The sequence below is a fragment of the Rhinatrema bivittatum genome, chromosome 10 (genome assembly GCF_901001135.1).
Source record: "Rhinatrema bivittatum chromosome 10, aRhiBiv1.1, whole genome shotgun sequence".
Lineage (NCBI taxonomy): Eukaryota > Metazoa > Chordata > Amphibia > Gymnophiona > Rhinatrematidae > Rhinatrema > Rhinatrema bivittatum.
In genome coordinates this window covers 126,514,628-126,530,506 of record NC_042624.1, presented here as the reverse complement: position 1 = coordinate 126,530,506, position 15,879 = coordinate 126,514,628, and the positions used below count along the sequence as shown (strand labels likewise).

The 15,879-nt window shown below is 46.1% G+C and overlaps 1 protein-coding gene across 4 annotated transcripts in view; it reads left to right on the top strand.

Annotated features, from left to right (window-relative positions):
- SZT2 (SZT2 subunit of KICSTOR complex) overlaps nucleotides 1-15,879 on the top strand; it is a 446,100-nt gene that overhangs the window by 399,631 nt on the left and 30,590 nt on the right. For 3 of the 4 annotated variants that reach the window (XM_029618788.1, XM_029618789.1, XM_029618787.1), the window contains exons 66-69: nucleotides 5,330-5,395; nucleotides 10,272-10,485; nucleotides 11,337-11,520; nucleotides 12,130-12,252. In XM_029618788.1, the coding sequence (XP_029474648.1) occupies nucleotides 5,330-5,395; nucleotides 10,272-10,485; nucleotides 11,337-11,520; nucleotides 12,130-12,252 (587 nt within the window). The remainder of the gene's footprint in view (nucleotides 1-5,329; nucleotides 5,396-10,271; nucleotides 10,486-11,336; nucleotides 11,521-12,129; nucleotides 12,253-15,879) is intronic. The other variant, XM_029618790.1, reaches the window with a different exon arrangement.

Genomic DNA, 15,879 nt, shown 5'->3' with positions numbered 1-15,879 from the left:
ACAATGTTAGGTTCCATATTAGGAGCTACTACCCAAGAAAGAGATCTAGGCGTCATAGTGGATAACACATTGAAATCGTCGGTTCAGTGTGCTGCGGCAGTCAAAAAAGCAAACAGAATGTTAGGAATTATTAGAAAGGGAATGGTGAATAAAACAGAAAATGTCATAATGCCTTTGTATCGCTCCATGGTGAGGCCGCACCTTGAATAGTGTGTACAATTCTGGTCGCCGCATCTCAAAAAAGATATCATTGCGATGGAGAAGGTACAGAGAAGGGCAACCAAAATGATAAGGGGAATGGAACAACTCCCCTATGAGGAAAGACTAAAGAGGTTAGGACTTTTCAGCTTGGAGAAGAGACGGCTGAGGGGGGGATATGATAGAGGTGTTTAAAATCATGAGAGCTCTAGAACGGGTAAATGTGAATCGGTTATTTAGTCTTTCGGATAATAGAAGGACTAGGGGGCACTCCATGAAGTTAGCATGGGGCACATTTAAAACTAATTGGAGAAAGTTCTTTTTCACTCAACGCACAATAAAGCTCTGGAATTTGTTGCCAGAGGATGTGGTTAGTGCAGTTAGTGTAGCTGGGTTTAAAAAAGGTTTGGATAAGTTCTTGGAGGAGAAGTCCATTAACGGCTATTAATCAAGTTTACTTAGGGAATAGCCACTGCTATTAATTGCATCAGTAGCATGGGATCTTCTTAGTGTTTGGGTACTTGCCAGGTTCTTATGGCCTGGATTGGCCTCTGTTGGAAACAGGATGCTGGGCTTGATGGACCCTTGGTCTGACCCAGCATGGTAATTTCTTATGTTCTTAACCACCCATTCTGGTGCCTTGGCAGGTAATTTGGATGGTCAGATGAAGCCCTTCTCCAAATTTGTTTTCAGGTATTCTTAGAGCATTTTTAGTTCTGACTTTAAGAGTTCTCTTCTCCAGGAAGGATCAATTGGGCAATCATAAGATCCCTCCACTGCCATCTTATCAAAATTATCACAAAACTGTAGCGACATATTAACTGGTTCTGTACCGCACAACATTGCTCTGATTGGGTAAGGAGTCCTAGGGAGATAATTTTCTTGTTGTGAGTTGGAGAAAACAATTTTGTTTGCAGAAGGTTCATGAGAAAGTTATTTACCATTTTCTAAGCAATTCTTGGGTCATGTCAGTCCCAAAGAGATAGGGAAATATGAGGAATGGATGAAGTTTGTCTGGCTGTATTCATAAGAAGAAGTCTGTTGCTAAGACCAGTGAGGAGGTGTGTTTTATTGGGGCCCGGTGCTGTGCATAGATGACATCCTTGAAATTTGCAGAGGCCGCGTGACTCGTAATTGAAGATCATTGTCTTCCCAGCAGAGCTGGATCCATGTTCCCCGTATCAGCTTGGGTTACGAGGGAGGTTATTGGTACACAGAGTCCTCCATGGCGCTCTGCCTTCCCCTGCACTGACAGATGTCTGAGGGTTTCATCAAAGATCAGAGCTGGATCCATGTTCCCCGTATCAGCTTGGGTTACGAGGGAGGTTATTGGTACACAGAGTCCTCCATGGCGCTCTGCCTTCCCTGCACTGACAGATGTCTGAGGGTTTCATCAAAGATCAGAGCTGGATCCATGTTCCCCGTATCAGCTTGGGTTACGAGGGAGGTTATTGGTACACAGAGTCCTCCCTGGTGCTCTGCCTTCCCTGCACTGACAGATGTCTGAGGGTTTCTGGAAGGTGGGGGGATGTTACGAGTGCCCTCGTACTTTCTCTTCTGCTGCTGTCTGATAGGATTGACAGACAGGGTTTACTATTTTAGCCGATTTTGTTTAGTTTTAAGTTTTGATCTTATTGTTTATGACATGATTTGCATTCTGTTATCTATGTTTGCCTAGTAAGCCGCTGCGAGCTGTTTTAGAGAAGAAATATCTAGTAAATTCTGGAAAGATGACCAAAGTTGTTAAGAGCGAAAAAGCCTCAGGGCATTATTGAAACAATGTGGAGCTCGCCTTGAAACTTGACGTTTGACAAAATCAGAAGCCGGTGTGAAATCTGCTTGCGGCGAGGCGCACCAGAAAGAAGATAGACTTCACTTTCTGGAGCAACAGAAGCTTGAAAACAGTCTTCATAATATTTGTAATGTGAGGATGCAAAGTTAAGGCTTGATTTGTGATCAAGAGTAATGGATGAAGGCAAATTAGTGATGAGAAAATGAGCCAGTGCACTGATTTCCGTCTTACGATTACCAGTCTGTTGTTTAATAGCCAATTATTAAGGGCTGAAAGGCAAGTAGAGATTTTCAACATTGCCTGGTCAATAGGAAAGAAAAACTGAATGTCATCAGCATATTGGTGATCAGTAACTCCCTGCAGATTGCAGAAAGGTGGAAAGGGCACAACCTAAGAGCATCCATACAAAAGAGTTGAGAAGCCCTTAAGGACTGGGAGGAAATGTCAGGAAGCACCAGAACGAAAGCTGTAGCAGAATCAAATCCTCAGCAAAATGCATCAGAACTAGAGATGAGAAGTGTTTCACTGACATCTGAGCTTCTAAACCCATAGTTTTCATCTAGGAAATGATATACTTGTTTGAGCATTGTAAGCACCAAAAAGTGCACGCAAAACGTCACTTGGTCAGTGTGTCAGAATGCAGCAAGTTTATTATTCAATATGGTAACTCCTTGCAGTGACACAATTCCTAACAGCAAGGGCAGACTACGTTTTCCAAGCTAAGCAGATGTCACTGCGGTTTCCACAGAGAGGGTACCCTGGTAAAGGTTTGAAAAAAGCATATAAACGTGCTTTTAATGTCAACAGGGCTGTACTTGTTTTACCCCAGCCCAGAGATACCCCCCCTGCAGTGAATTTTCCACGATTAGTAATGATATGTCTAAGATCATGCGGAGGCATTGGGGAGCGCTAGCACTTCATACACATTTGCGAAGCACCGGCGGGGCTCCAATATACGGGATAAGTTACTACGCTCACGTGACACAGGCTTGCATAACCCGTGTGACCACTGTTCAGTGTGCAAACACACGTCTACACTGCCAGAGTTTGTACATCTGACTCCCGGCAAAACCTTTGTCTTTTATGGGCATTCTGATTGTGAAACACAAGGCGTAGTTTATGTGATCAAGTGTCCGTGTAATAAATTGCATGTGGGCAAAACTTCAAGGAAAATCAAAACACGCATAATTCAGCATAAATGTAACATAAAGATGGGCAGGGATAAGGCCCCGTTAGAAGCTCATTGGACACAGATACCGCACACAGTAGCTGAATTACAATTTTTGTCTTAGATGTGGTATCGCCTCCAACCAGAGGAGGTGATTTTTCCTCGATTCTCATTAGAAGGGAGCAAAAATGGATTTACATTTTGGACACAGTGGCTCCCAATGGACTTAATGCTGAACTTGAATGGCATCATCTCATTTCATCCTAGTATGGCAGCCAAGGAATGGTGGGTAATTGGTTAATGGTTAGTGTCTGTGATCAACGCGGTTTTCGCGCCAAAACAGCCTAAGCTTGGATTTTAAATCTTGCTTCTCGGCATTGCACTTGGTGCTCCTGTCAACGTGCTTGGCTGATTGTAGCACAGGTATGTGTAGAACTGGATTAAGCTTTGTCTGTCCTTGTGTAGCCCAGAACATACTTTGGTCACGTCTTCATTGTTTATTGTTTACAGATATTGTTAAAAATTCCCCCCGAAGCAGCCGGACAGGCGAAACACGGGTCCGTGAAAAAAAGGGGGATTGCTGTTAAGAATTGTGTCAATGCAAGGAGTTACCATATTGAATAATAAACTTGCTGCATTCTGAAACACTGACCAAGTGACGTTTTGGTGCTTACAATTACTGGCGTAGAGTGCACTTGAGCTCCGGTTCTTGCTTATACTTGTTTGAGGAGAACATTCTCTCTGATCTTTGCTGGAAATGGTAAAGAAGAAATTGGATGAAAATTGTAAAAATCTGCCAGATCAAGATTTGGGGGTTTTATCACCTTTAATGGATCAGGCAGGTGACTTTTAGCGAAGGAAATACTGACAAGTTGTGCAATAAATGTAGCAATGTCATCTTCCTTGATTTTAAAAGGTGCAAAAGGCACTAGATTCATGGAAAAGAGATTGTTGCTTTAGAAAAGTAACTATGCCAGAATCATTGTAGTGTTTGCTTTCGCAAGTTCACTTGTATCTCAACACATCCAGCTTTCTCTCTTATCTAAATGTCTGGGACAGAAGATTTCTTGAGATGGACAATTGCAGTTGTTAAAGTCCTCATAGTAATCTTAGTCGGGATGTTGCTGACATCTGGAACCGAAGGAACCTTACTCTGTTTGCCCCTTAGTCTGAATCCCTCCAGTCTGGTGTTTGATTAGATGAGATCTAGCTGCAGACACTGCCCTGCACCATTGACTCATCTCATCCCATAGCAATGGAGTCTCAGTCACTGGACATGCAACAGTATCTCCTACACTTGTACTTCTGAATAACGAGGGCTTTGGCAGTGACAAAGAAACAGAGCTGGTTGAGAACAGCACAAGAAGAGCCGCATCCACAGTACAGCATCACCACCCATCAGGTTAACAAAGTGGTCCACTGAAGCAAGAATGGACTGTGTGCTTCCAAAGACCGCAAAAAGAAACGGAAACAGCAGCAGTCCAGCTTGCAGAAACAACAGAGATGTCTGGCCAAGCATTTATGGAAAAACAGGACATCAGCCATTAAGACAACTCTATCAAAATAAATAACAAAAAAACCTTTCTCAGAGTAAAGCGGAACCCGTTCCCATAGCAGAAGAGCAGTGGTTTTGTCATCTGCTGAGAGAGCACAAGCACTGGAAATTGGGCTATCTGTGCAAAGCTCATAGAAGAGACAAGGGGATCTCCTGCAGGTGAAGTCTTGCAAGCTGTGGTAAGTCCGCACTGCTGCTGAACAGAACAGAAGATGAATGTTGCTCTTACCTGACAATTTTCATTTCTGTTAACTCTACAACACTTTTCATCACCCCCACCCCATGCCGGATTGTATTTATGCAGTAGATGCTGTTACTTTGTTTATTAATGGATTATAAGTGTACTGTGAATTTAATAAACGTTGAGGGGTGAGAGAAGCTCTTTTTCTTGGAGACTTTACTATGTGGGATTTTCTGCCATGGAACTGTCACACGGGAAGATAACAGGAGGAGCTGGGGATGGTACTGACCTCAGCCTGGCTACTAAAGGAAAATCTCTGTTAGTCTGCACTGTTCTGAGGTTAACAAAGAAAATACATTTTATCTAAGGCTGTCTTTGAGAGCCTGGCACCGTCTCTTGATGTGCATTATTCATGTTCCCCCTTCCTTCCATCAGGGCTCTGTCATGATTCGAGCTCATAGCAAGAGGCTCACCGAAACGAGTTCCGCCTCAGAGTCTGCGGTATGTTCCCCTCCTCAGCAGGACAAGGAGCTCGCTCGTGCTTTTCTCACATACTCCTGGTGCTGGTCTTCGCTCCCTCACTCTCCTCTCGTACATACAGGTGGTCATCTCTCCCTCCCCTGTCGCCTCACTCACTCTTTTCATACCTACAGCTGGACCTCTCCTCTCAATCCCTTTTCTCCCCTCTCTTTCTGTAGTTCCATCTTCATTTCTATGTCTGTACTTTTTATGAGGGCAATATTCAGCACTGCTTCCAGGGTGAAAACTGCCCATCCTGCATTCAGGCAGAAGTGCTCGCACAATTCCACAACGCATGCACTTTTTGTCACGTTGGGATAGAAAAGTACAATTCATACTTCTGGATTTTCAATACTCTGCTCGTCGACTTAGTAGGGAAAAAGTATCTGCAGGCAAAGGAGGTATAAATCTGTGCGGATGCTTTTGCTCCAGCGGTTTTCCTAAGGAAAGTCTGTCTGTACTTACAAAGCATCTGCAGGGAGCGTGAATAATGCCCTCCATATCTCCTGGTTGTTGGACCAGTCCTGTTTCCTTCTCCTACCTGCTGGATCAGCCCTTCCTTGCACTTACCCAGTGCTTTCCCTTCTCCTCTATGCCAAGGTCTCCATGATAGAGGAGCCAGTCCTATGCTGTCTCTTCACCTTTGGCAGATAAAAGGAAACGAGTTAGGAAAGGGCACAGCAATGGCAGTCCTTTAACTGGAGATTGTGGAAATCAAAGAATCACTACAACTATAAGCAGGTTACGTGGGACCTTTTTTATTTTTATTAAATGACACACAGACATGCACACAGCAGTGAAGGTCCTCCAGGGATAAGAGAGAGAGAGACAGAGAGAGAGAGAGAGAGAGACTTTCACAGATTCCCACAGGAGCATTCAGCACAGCACAAGCAATGCTGTAAGTTTTCCTACCAGCCATGTACCCTACAGCCTGCAACACCTTGTGATCTCCTGAGTGCTGTTTTGAATCCAGGACACCCAACATGTATACAGGTGTCAGATACCCAAAATGCCCCCCTCCAGCATGTATACAGGTATCACACCCATGTACACTGTGTACCTGGAATACCTCACCAGGAATGTACACTGGTGTCTTATACCTGAAGTACCTCACTTGGCATGTATACTGGTGGTGTGTCCCAGAGTACCTCACCCGGTATGTATGCTGGTGTCATGCACCCAGAGTACCTCACCCGGCATGTATACTGGTGTCTTGTACTCTGAGTACCTCACTTGGCATGTAACTGGTGTGTACCCAGAGTATCTTGCCTGGCATGTACACTGGTGGTGTATTCCCGGAGTACCTCACTGGCATGTATGCTGGTGTCATGCACCCAGAGTACCTCACCTGGCATGTATACTGGTGTCTTGTACCCAGTGTACCTCACCCGGCATGTATACTGGTGTCTTGTACCCAGTGTACCTCACCCGGCATGTATACTGGTGTCTTGTACTCTGAGTACCTCACCCGGCATGTATACTGGTGTCTTGTACTCTGAGTACCTCACCCGGCATGTATACTGGTGTCTTGTACTCTGAGTACCTCACCTGGCATGTATACTGGTGTCTTGTACCCAGAGTACCTCACCCGGCATGTATACTGGTGTCTTGTACTCTGATTACCTCACCTGGCATGTATACTGGTGTCTTGTACTCTGAGTACCTCACCCGGCATGTATACTGGTGTCTTGTACTCTGAGTACCTCACCTGGCATGTATACTGGTGTCTTGTACTCTGAGTACCTCACCCAGCATGTATACTGGTGTCTTGTACTCTGAGTACCTCACCTGGCATGTATACTGGTGTCTTGTACCCAGAGTACCTCACCCGGCATGTATACTGGTATTGTGTACCCAGAGTACCTCACCTGGCATGTATACTGGTGTCTTGTACTCGGAGTACCTCACCCGGCATGTATACTGGTGTCTTGTACCCAGAGTACCTCACCTGGCATGTATACTGGTGTCTTGTACCCGGAGTACCTCACCCGGCATGTATACTGGTGTCTTGTACTCTGAGTACCTCACCTGGCATGTATACTGGTGTCTTGTACTCGGAGTACCTCACCTGGCATGTATACTGGTGTCTTGTACTCGGAGTACCTCACCTGGCATGTATACTGGTGTCTTGTACTCTGAGTACCTCACCTGGCATGTATACTGGTGTCTTGTACTCTGAGTACCTCACCCGGCATGTATACTGGTGTCTTGTACTCTGAGTACCTCACCTGGCATGTATACTGGTGTCTTGTACCCAGAGTACCTCACCCGGCATGTATACTGGTGTCTTGTACTCGGAGTACCTCACCCGGCATGTATACTGGTGTCTTGTACTCTGAGTACCTCACCTGGCATGTATACTGGTGTCTTGTACTCTGAGTACCTCACCCAGCATGTATACTGGTGTCTTGTACTCTGAGTACCTCATCTGGCATGTATACTGGTGTCTTGTACCCAGAGTACCTCACCCGGCATGTATACTGGTGTCTTGTACTCTGAGTACCTCACCTGGCATGTATACTGGTGTCTTGTACTCTGAGTACCTCACCCAGCATGTATACTGGTGTCTTGTACTCTGAGTACCTCACCTGGCATGTATACTGGTGTCTTGTACTCTGAGTACCTCACCCAGCATGTATACTGGTGTCTTGTACTCTGAGTACCTCACCTGGCATGTATACTGGTGTCTTGTACTCTGAGTACCTCACCCGCATGTATACTGGTATGTGTACCCAGAGTACCTCACCTGGCATGTATACTGGTGTCTTGTACTCAGAGTACCTCACCCTGGCATGTATACTGGTGTCTTGTACCCAGAGTACCTCACCTGGCATGTATACTGGTGTCTTGTACCCGGAGTACCTCACCTGGCATGTATACTGGTGTCTTGTACTCGGAGTACCTCACCTGGCATGTATACTGGTGTCTTGTACTCGGAGTACCTCACCTGGCATGTATACTGGTGTCTTGTACCCAGAGTACCTCACCTGGCATGTATACTGGTGTCTTGTACTCGGAGTACCTCACCTGGCATGTATACTGGTGTCTTGTACTCGGAGTACCTCACCCGGCATGTATACTGGTGTCTTGTACTCTGAGTACCTCACTGGCATGTATACTGGTGTCTTGTACTCGGAGTACCTCACCTGGCATGTATACTGGTGTCTTGTACTCTGAGTACCTCACTGGCATGTATACTGGTGTCATACAGCCAGAGTACCTCACCTGGCATGCGCACTGGAGTCTTGTACCCAGAGTACCTGACCCTGGCCATGTACGTGGTTGTAAATTACAAAACAACTCAAGAAGCAGGATAGTTGTCACTGATCAAATTAATGTATACAAAAGAAGTGAGGGACATATTTATTTATTTTATTTATTTAAAATTTTTGTATACCGCACAATGGGTAGGGGACTATCCGTCTAGGCGGTTTACATACTTGCACATACATAAATAAGCAATACATAAAATACATATTAATGTTGAGGTCCAATTAATGGCAATATTTGTTTAGGTTTCAATATTGTCATTGATTGGGACCTCAAAATTATGACATCGTTCACTTCTTTTGTACATATGTACATGGCTGTACCCAGATTACCTCACCTGGCATGTACTTGGATGTCATGTAACAGGAGTGCTTCACCCAACCTGTAAATGGGGGTCGTGTACCTGAATTTCTGACCACAGTATTGTATATCAGAAATATTCCCAGTATATGCCACAGTGTGATGTAGCAAGAGTCCCTCACCTGGCGTGTACACAGTATCGTATGTTCTTATTTAGTAAGATAAATTATGCCCTTGTTCCTTAATGGAGAATCCACCAGCGTCTGTCTCAGAATATATTTTTGATTTTAGAGGTGGCAGTGAAAGTGCTCAGTGTGCAGTGGCCAACTGGGAGAGAGCTTGTAGCTTAGGCTAGTGTGTAGCCAGGCTCCCCTTCACATTCAGCCCAGTGTCTGCTTCATTTACACAACTTGTAGCACGACAGGGAGAAGTGCTGGAGTGGTTTCCTGCTGGGAAGAGGCCGGGAACTCTCTCATTCTCAGGGTAAATGCTGTGCCGGTGGCTCTTTCTGTGACTCGCTCAAATTATGCTGTTGGTGTTTTCTGCGCTGGGAAGCTGCTCCAAGGTCCTATCTGCATTTTGCATGTTTAATTACTTCTCAGAAACTCATCATGTGTGTCCTGAGGAAATCCTGATGTACATGGCCATGCTGCCTATGCTGACCTTAGAAACGTGTGCATGGATCCTCCCGCTCTCTGCAGTTTACCTGCCCGTTATCAGCAGCCTGTGGAAGCTGCTGTCCTTTGTGTGTTTGGACGTCTGGTACCAGTACACTCACTTTGGCTGGTGACTAATTCTGAGAATGAAAGCTTCCAGGAAACAACAATCTGCGTGCTGGGGGAAGGATGCCCTCCTGGCCTCTGCTGATGAAGGAGGGTGCTCTCTCAGCCTCTGAATGCAGGGTGGAGGGAAACGTAGAAAGTTTTTGAGTGCAGGTAGGAGGGGGCTGTTCTCTGAGGGGAGCCATCTCTTTGCCTGCAAACTCCTACGGAGAAGACCAGACTCTCAGCCCTTAATCACAGGGATGAAGAAGTACATTGGGGAAAGAGCAACGGTCTTGAGTGGGGAAGGGGCCAATCTATCTGGTCTGAACCACCCTATGGGGAGGAAGTTGGGCTTCTAGCCTCTAAGAAGAGAGGAAGAGAAGTCTTCTCCTAGTCTTTGATTAGCAGAATAGTGTGTGGAGGGAAGGAAGAGCCAGCTTCCCGTCTCTGAGCACAGGAGACTCATTAGATTGAGCAGTGGGGCTCCTTATCTCACTGCTGTCTTTACCTGTCACCCTTTGCAGTTGTCCATGCTCTTCACGGAGGAGTGTGATAAGGTGCGAGACTTGATGCATGTGCACTCCTTCAGCTATGACTTCCACTTGCGTATTGTGCATCAGTACCTCCTGGGCTCCCATATGAGTCTACGCCAGGGCTACCACCTCACTAGCTTCCTGGAGGACTTCATCACGTACCACCCAGATATCCCCAAGTTTGGACGCAATCATGTCTTTCAAGGTATGGCACACATTGGGTTAGTGCTTTGTGTACTTAACCTCCATTCTCCCCAATAATTACAGCAGGGCCACTGCTGGAATCTGTGATGTCTTGTTTTGGATTCCACTGTTTTATTATCTCTTACTAGAACCTTCTTCAAGATGGCCACCTCTGGATGAGTCTGAACCTAATGAACGCAGGCATGTTCTTGTGTGAAGATAATGCATCTTCCGCAAGTGGAGACTGTAGGGTATCAAAGGGAGTTCTCCAGAGCAAAGAAGCTTTTTAGTGAAGTGTAGTGAGCTCCTCCAGATATAGGAAATGCCAGAGTATTTCCTCCAGATTCACTTGTACCTGCAGAGGGGCAGCTCCCCTCTCGTTGTCCCTTCCTTCCTGACTTTGATCAGTCCATGCTGTTTTCTCTTCTTGTGGTTTCCTAGCATCTCTCTCTCTCCCTTCCTCCTGTCTGTTGGAGTATGTCAGCCAGCGTGTGTTTGGGTGTCAGAGATTGTAAAAAGGTCATGTATGTGGGACTGTGCAGGAAGGGAAGGTGGATGATGTCAGTGTTTCTATTGGGAAGGCGCCAGAACACTAGAGGTCTATATTCAGCCACTGGGCAGGCCAGCAAGTTAGCCAGATAAACGTATCCAACTAACTTAGCTTATACATTCTGCAGCACAGCCGCACTGCTGAATCTATCCAGCTATCCTAAAATTAGCCCAATTAAGATTATCCGGTCAATGGGAAGACCAGACAGCTAACTCTGAATATCGCAATTAGCCAAATAACTTAGGTGGCTTACTCAGCTACTCCCAGCTTACATGGTTAGCACTGGGATATCATACACCTGCTTGATTTTTTTCCATCATTAGGTATGTTGGTCCTACCAACCAACATGATAGGAGCTCACCAGTTGTACAATTACATTGCTGACCATGCCAACACCTATCACATGAAACCACTGCGTATGTCCCGGCCAACAGCACTGAGCAGCGATGGGAAGAAGGTGCAAAGCAGTGAGCACAATGAATACGCTCTTGTGTCAGTTTGGAACAGGTGAGTGTGGCAGCTGCAGGCTGAAGCAGTCTGGGATGTAACTAAGGTTTGCGATCACCTTTGTCTTCTCTGAGGTGTGGACAAATATACAGCACTCTTAAAAGCTGGATTCATCTCTGTGTCCCCATCCACAAGCCCAACCTCCATCTCACTGAATTTCAGCAGCACTGGGGTCAAAATCCTCACTTGCTCACAGCAGGTCTCCAGCAGTCTAATTTATTTACTGAGATATTCCCCCAGCTGCTAATGCAACAGACTCATTTATTCACCCCCTCCCTCCATGACTGTTAATCCAGTAGGTTCATTAATTCCATCCAATCCTTATCCTAGCCACAAATCCCCGCAGACACATTTGTTCACCCTGATGTGCACTTTAGTCACTAATCCAGTGTGGCCACCAATTCATGCTTGCTTTATCTCCTAATCCAAAAGACTCTTCTGTTTATGCCGATAATCCATTAGTCTCCTCTCTTACCCTAATTTTAATTAACTCCGTTTTGTAATCAGTTGCATATATTCACCCTGATTCTTTCTCCATCGCTAATCCTTCCCATCTGTCCTCCCCTAGTCACCAGTCATGCATTTTTGTGGATTCTATTTCTTTCTTAGTTCGGGATCTTACAAGGACTCTGAGGGCCTTCGGCATCATGATGACTTTGATGTGTCCTTGTTGGTCTGTCACAATGCGCTGCCCTTTGAGGAACAATCTGAGATAGAGAGGAATATCCTGAGGTAAGGGCAGATATCAGCAATGCCTCCAATATAACTGTTAACCGTCAGAAAGCAACGCGCAGGCAGAAGATAATTTTCCTAAACATTGTCCAACACTGATAGCGTTGAGTGCGTTGTGTATGTACCTAACCGTTATTATATGGTGTCCTGATCAGGGCATCCTATACAAATGTTGGCACAAAGATCATTGGAGGAGTGTTTCAGGATGGGAACTGCAGAGCGGCAGGTGAGATAGAAGAAGTAAACCTTTAACTTAAAATGGAAGACAGGATGGTAAGCAGCATCTTGAATATCAGGGGAGGGGTGAGATGATATATAGATCCAGAACTAGGAGTTTATACATGATCTGGTTTCAACAGGAAGCAAATGTAGATATTGCATTGAGGGAACCACATGGGAGATGGTATAGGAAGTAGACTGCAGAGTTTTGAAAACACTGAGAGCAGATACAATAGTCTGTGTAAAAGGAATGGAGGATATTTGGCTACAGTCAAAGGTCAGAGAATGCCAGATTTTGTAGATGTACAACTGGTGGCGGAGGGAGGAGCAGAGAGAGCTGATGTGTTACCAGAGGATTACACCCACACTTTCTAGCTGTCTGAGAAATATAAGGGGTTGGAATTGATAAGGGAGAAACCCTGAAGTGTATGATGAGGGGCTTCGGGGGGAAGTAGCATGAAGCAAGAATATTTCAGTTTTAGAAGAGATTAATGGAAGGAAGTGGGATTTCATCTAGGTGAAAACTTTGGAAAGGCAGGACAGTTGGAGGCAATTGAAGAGAAGAGATGGGAAAACAAAAGGCAGTTCCCTGTATGTACCCGGATCAGTCCAGACGCCTGGGTTTTGCCTCCCTGCCAGCAGATGGAGACAGAGAGATCTCACTGACACTGTACATAACCCAGTGTGCCTCCTGCAGTCCCTCAGTATTTCTCTGTCTCCAGCAGTTCCCTGTACGTACCCAGATCAGTCCAGACGCCTGGGTTTTGCTTCCCTGCCAGCAGATGGAGACAGAGAGAGTCTCACTGACACTGTACATAACCCAGTGTGCCACCTGCAGTCCCTCAGTATTTCTCTGTCTCCAGCAGTTCCCTGTATATACCCGAATCAGTCCAGAAGCCTGGGTTTTGCCTCCCTGCCAGCAGATGGAGACAGAGAGATCTCACTGACAGTGTACATAACCCAGTGTGCCTCCTGCAGTCCTTCAGTATTTCTCCATCTCCAGCTCATGGTAGATGGTGTAAAACCTGCAGTCTGGAGAGAGAGAAAAAAAAATTAAAAGACGAGAAAATTTCTGGATCCTCCCAGGGGATTGTGAGGTCCTGGTTGGGGCCATGCCCCCTGGTTTGAGGTGGACGAGCAGGGGGTTGGTGACCCTTCTGATAACTCTATCTGGAGGTCTTTAGGGTGGACATCTGGTGGTCTGGATCCCTCATCCCCCACGAGACAGCGGTGGAACCTGCTTGGAAGTTCTGCACTACAAGCCCAGTGCAGCAGGGAAGTGTCCCTTATATATGGTTTGCGCTGGGTCGCTAAAGTTGGGGGAATGTAAATGGATATAGCCAGTGGTCTGGCTCTTTTCTGTTCTGCCATGCAGCCTGCGTTCCTGGAGTCACAACCCATGCACCAAAGGAAAGTATTGGTTTCTATGCATCTTTATTTGTTCTTAGAGAGTAAAACAAAACAAGGACTAGTCAGAGGAATCTGTTCCAGAGGGGGGAAGCTACCTTAGCAGCTTGGGGAGCTCAGTGATGGGGTTTTTCAGCAGCTTCTCTGCCTGCGGAGGAGACCAGGTGTGGCTCCATGGCATTGAGGAATTGTTCCCCTGCTTGCCGTTGGTGCCACGGGTGCAGGGAGGAACAGCGTGTGTGTGAGGCGTTCAGGGGTCTGTATTGAGCATGACCACACTGCTAGAACGAGCCTCATAGTTGATGGGGTCTAACGCTGAGGCTTTCCTCTTCGGCGTGGAAATGGCAGCCATTTTCGATTCCCTAGCAGTGTTGGCAGGAGAGGCAGGGGAATCCTCTCCTCAGCTATTGCTGGCGGTTCCCTGTACAGTGGAGGTGCAGAGAAGGCCCTGCACCAAGGAGGAGTCTTTGCTTCTGGTAGAGGTTTTCTGCCGGTTTTAATTTGCTTAAGCGCAAAGCTTGTTTAGCAGAATCTGTAGCGGGGGATGCTGGCTCCTGGCCCCAGTCTCCATGGATTCTCAGCCAGACAAGAGGCCTGAGTTGTTGAGTAGCTCTTCAGACCTTCGCTGATTTTCGGTGCTGGATGCTGAACGGATCCAGGCCTAAACGCGCTGAAGGTGCAGGTAGGCTTTGCTTAGCTGCATGTTAAGCCATGGCAGCGGTGCTTTTCCCGTGAGTGTGTGCATGCATTCCAAGCCACAAGTACCTGGCAAGGACCCAAACATTAGATAGATCACAAGCTACTATTGCTTATTAATTACCATCATAGCAGTTTATGGATTTAACTCCAGGAACTTGTGCAAACCTTTTTTAAACCCAGTTACACTGGTCACATGATGTGATGAGCTGAAAGGACGTCCACTTCTGAGCTCTGAGCACCAGCCACCTACAGTCTACTTTTATCAAAGCCATCTGTGACACCATTACTCTGATTTCTTCAAAGATTACTTTGCCTATGTCCATAGACAAATATATGCACAAATCGCCGTCCGCTATGGCCCTTAAAGGTGGAAAGAAAGAAAAGGAAAAAATGAGGCCTGCACCAGAGCGACAAACCCCAGAGCATGGAGATCATGGGGAAACAGGCCCCTCATCAGCCACATTGGAAGCTCTCACAGATAAAGCTAGTGCGGCAGTAGTGGAGGCTCTGAATGTTAAATTGGATAACATCTCCTTACAAATAACTGTATTACAAACCTCGATGGATGATATATCACCAAGAATTGATGCGATAGAGGGCCAGGTCTCCGTCCTGGAAGATGGCTCAAACTCGGTAACCCAGCAGCTAGCAGCACGGGAAACACAAGTCAAATCTTACCGCGATAAAATTGACAATCTGGAAAACAGATCACAGCGCAACAATTTGAGATTTACTGGTTTACCAGAATCTATTGCTGAGGCCAATCTAGCTGAAGGGCTGGAAAAATGGCTCCCAGAGGCTTTGGAGATGGCCCCACGTGGAACTCCAATACAAATTGAGAGAGCGCACCGACTGGGCAACCGGAGGTCGGACGACCTTAGACCTCACCTCATTATTGCCCGGGTCTTAAATGGAGCCCACAAGCAAGATATTTTAAAATCTTATAGACAGCGCCGAGAGCTCAGCTACCAAGGTAACCCCGTGAGGCTTTTTCAAGATTACTCAGCCTTGGTCTCCCAAAGTCGCAAACTGTTCTCCCCAGTCTGCTCTGCCTTAGTGGCCAAGCAGATTAGGTTCTCGCTTCAATTCCCGGTAAAATTAAAAGTCTGGAACGCTTATGCCATCCATTTTTTTGAAGAGCCTTCTCAAGCGCAGGCATTCCTGGTTGGCCTGGCTTGAAGGCTCTCCGACTCAGACGGTGGACTACCCAGTTTGCATATGTGTCCCTTCATCAAGTTTTATGACAGCGTTTTGATCCAGTTTTACATGATTTAAAAAAAAAAAAAAAATAGTTGGCCTATA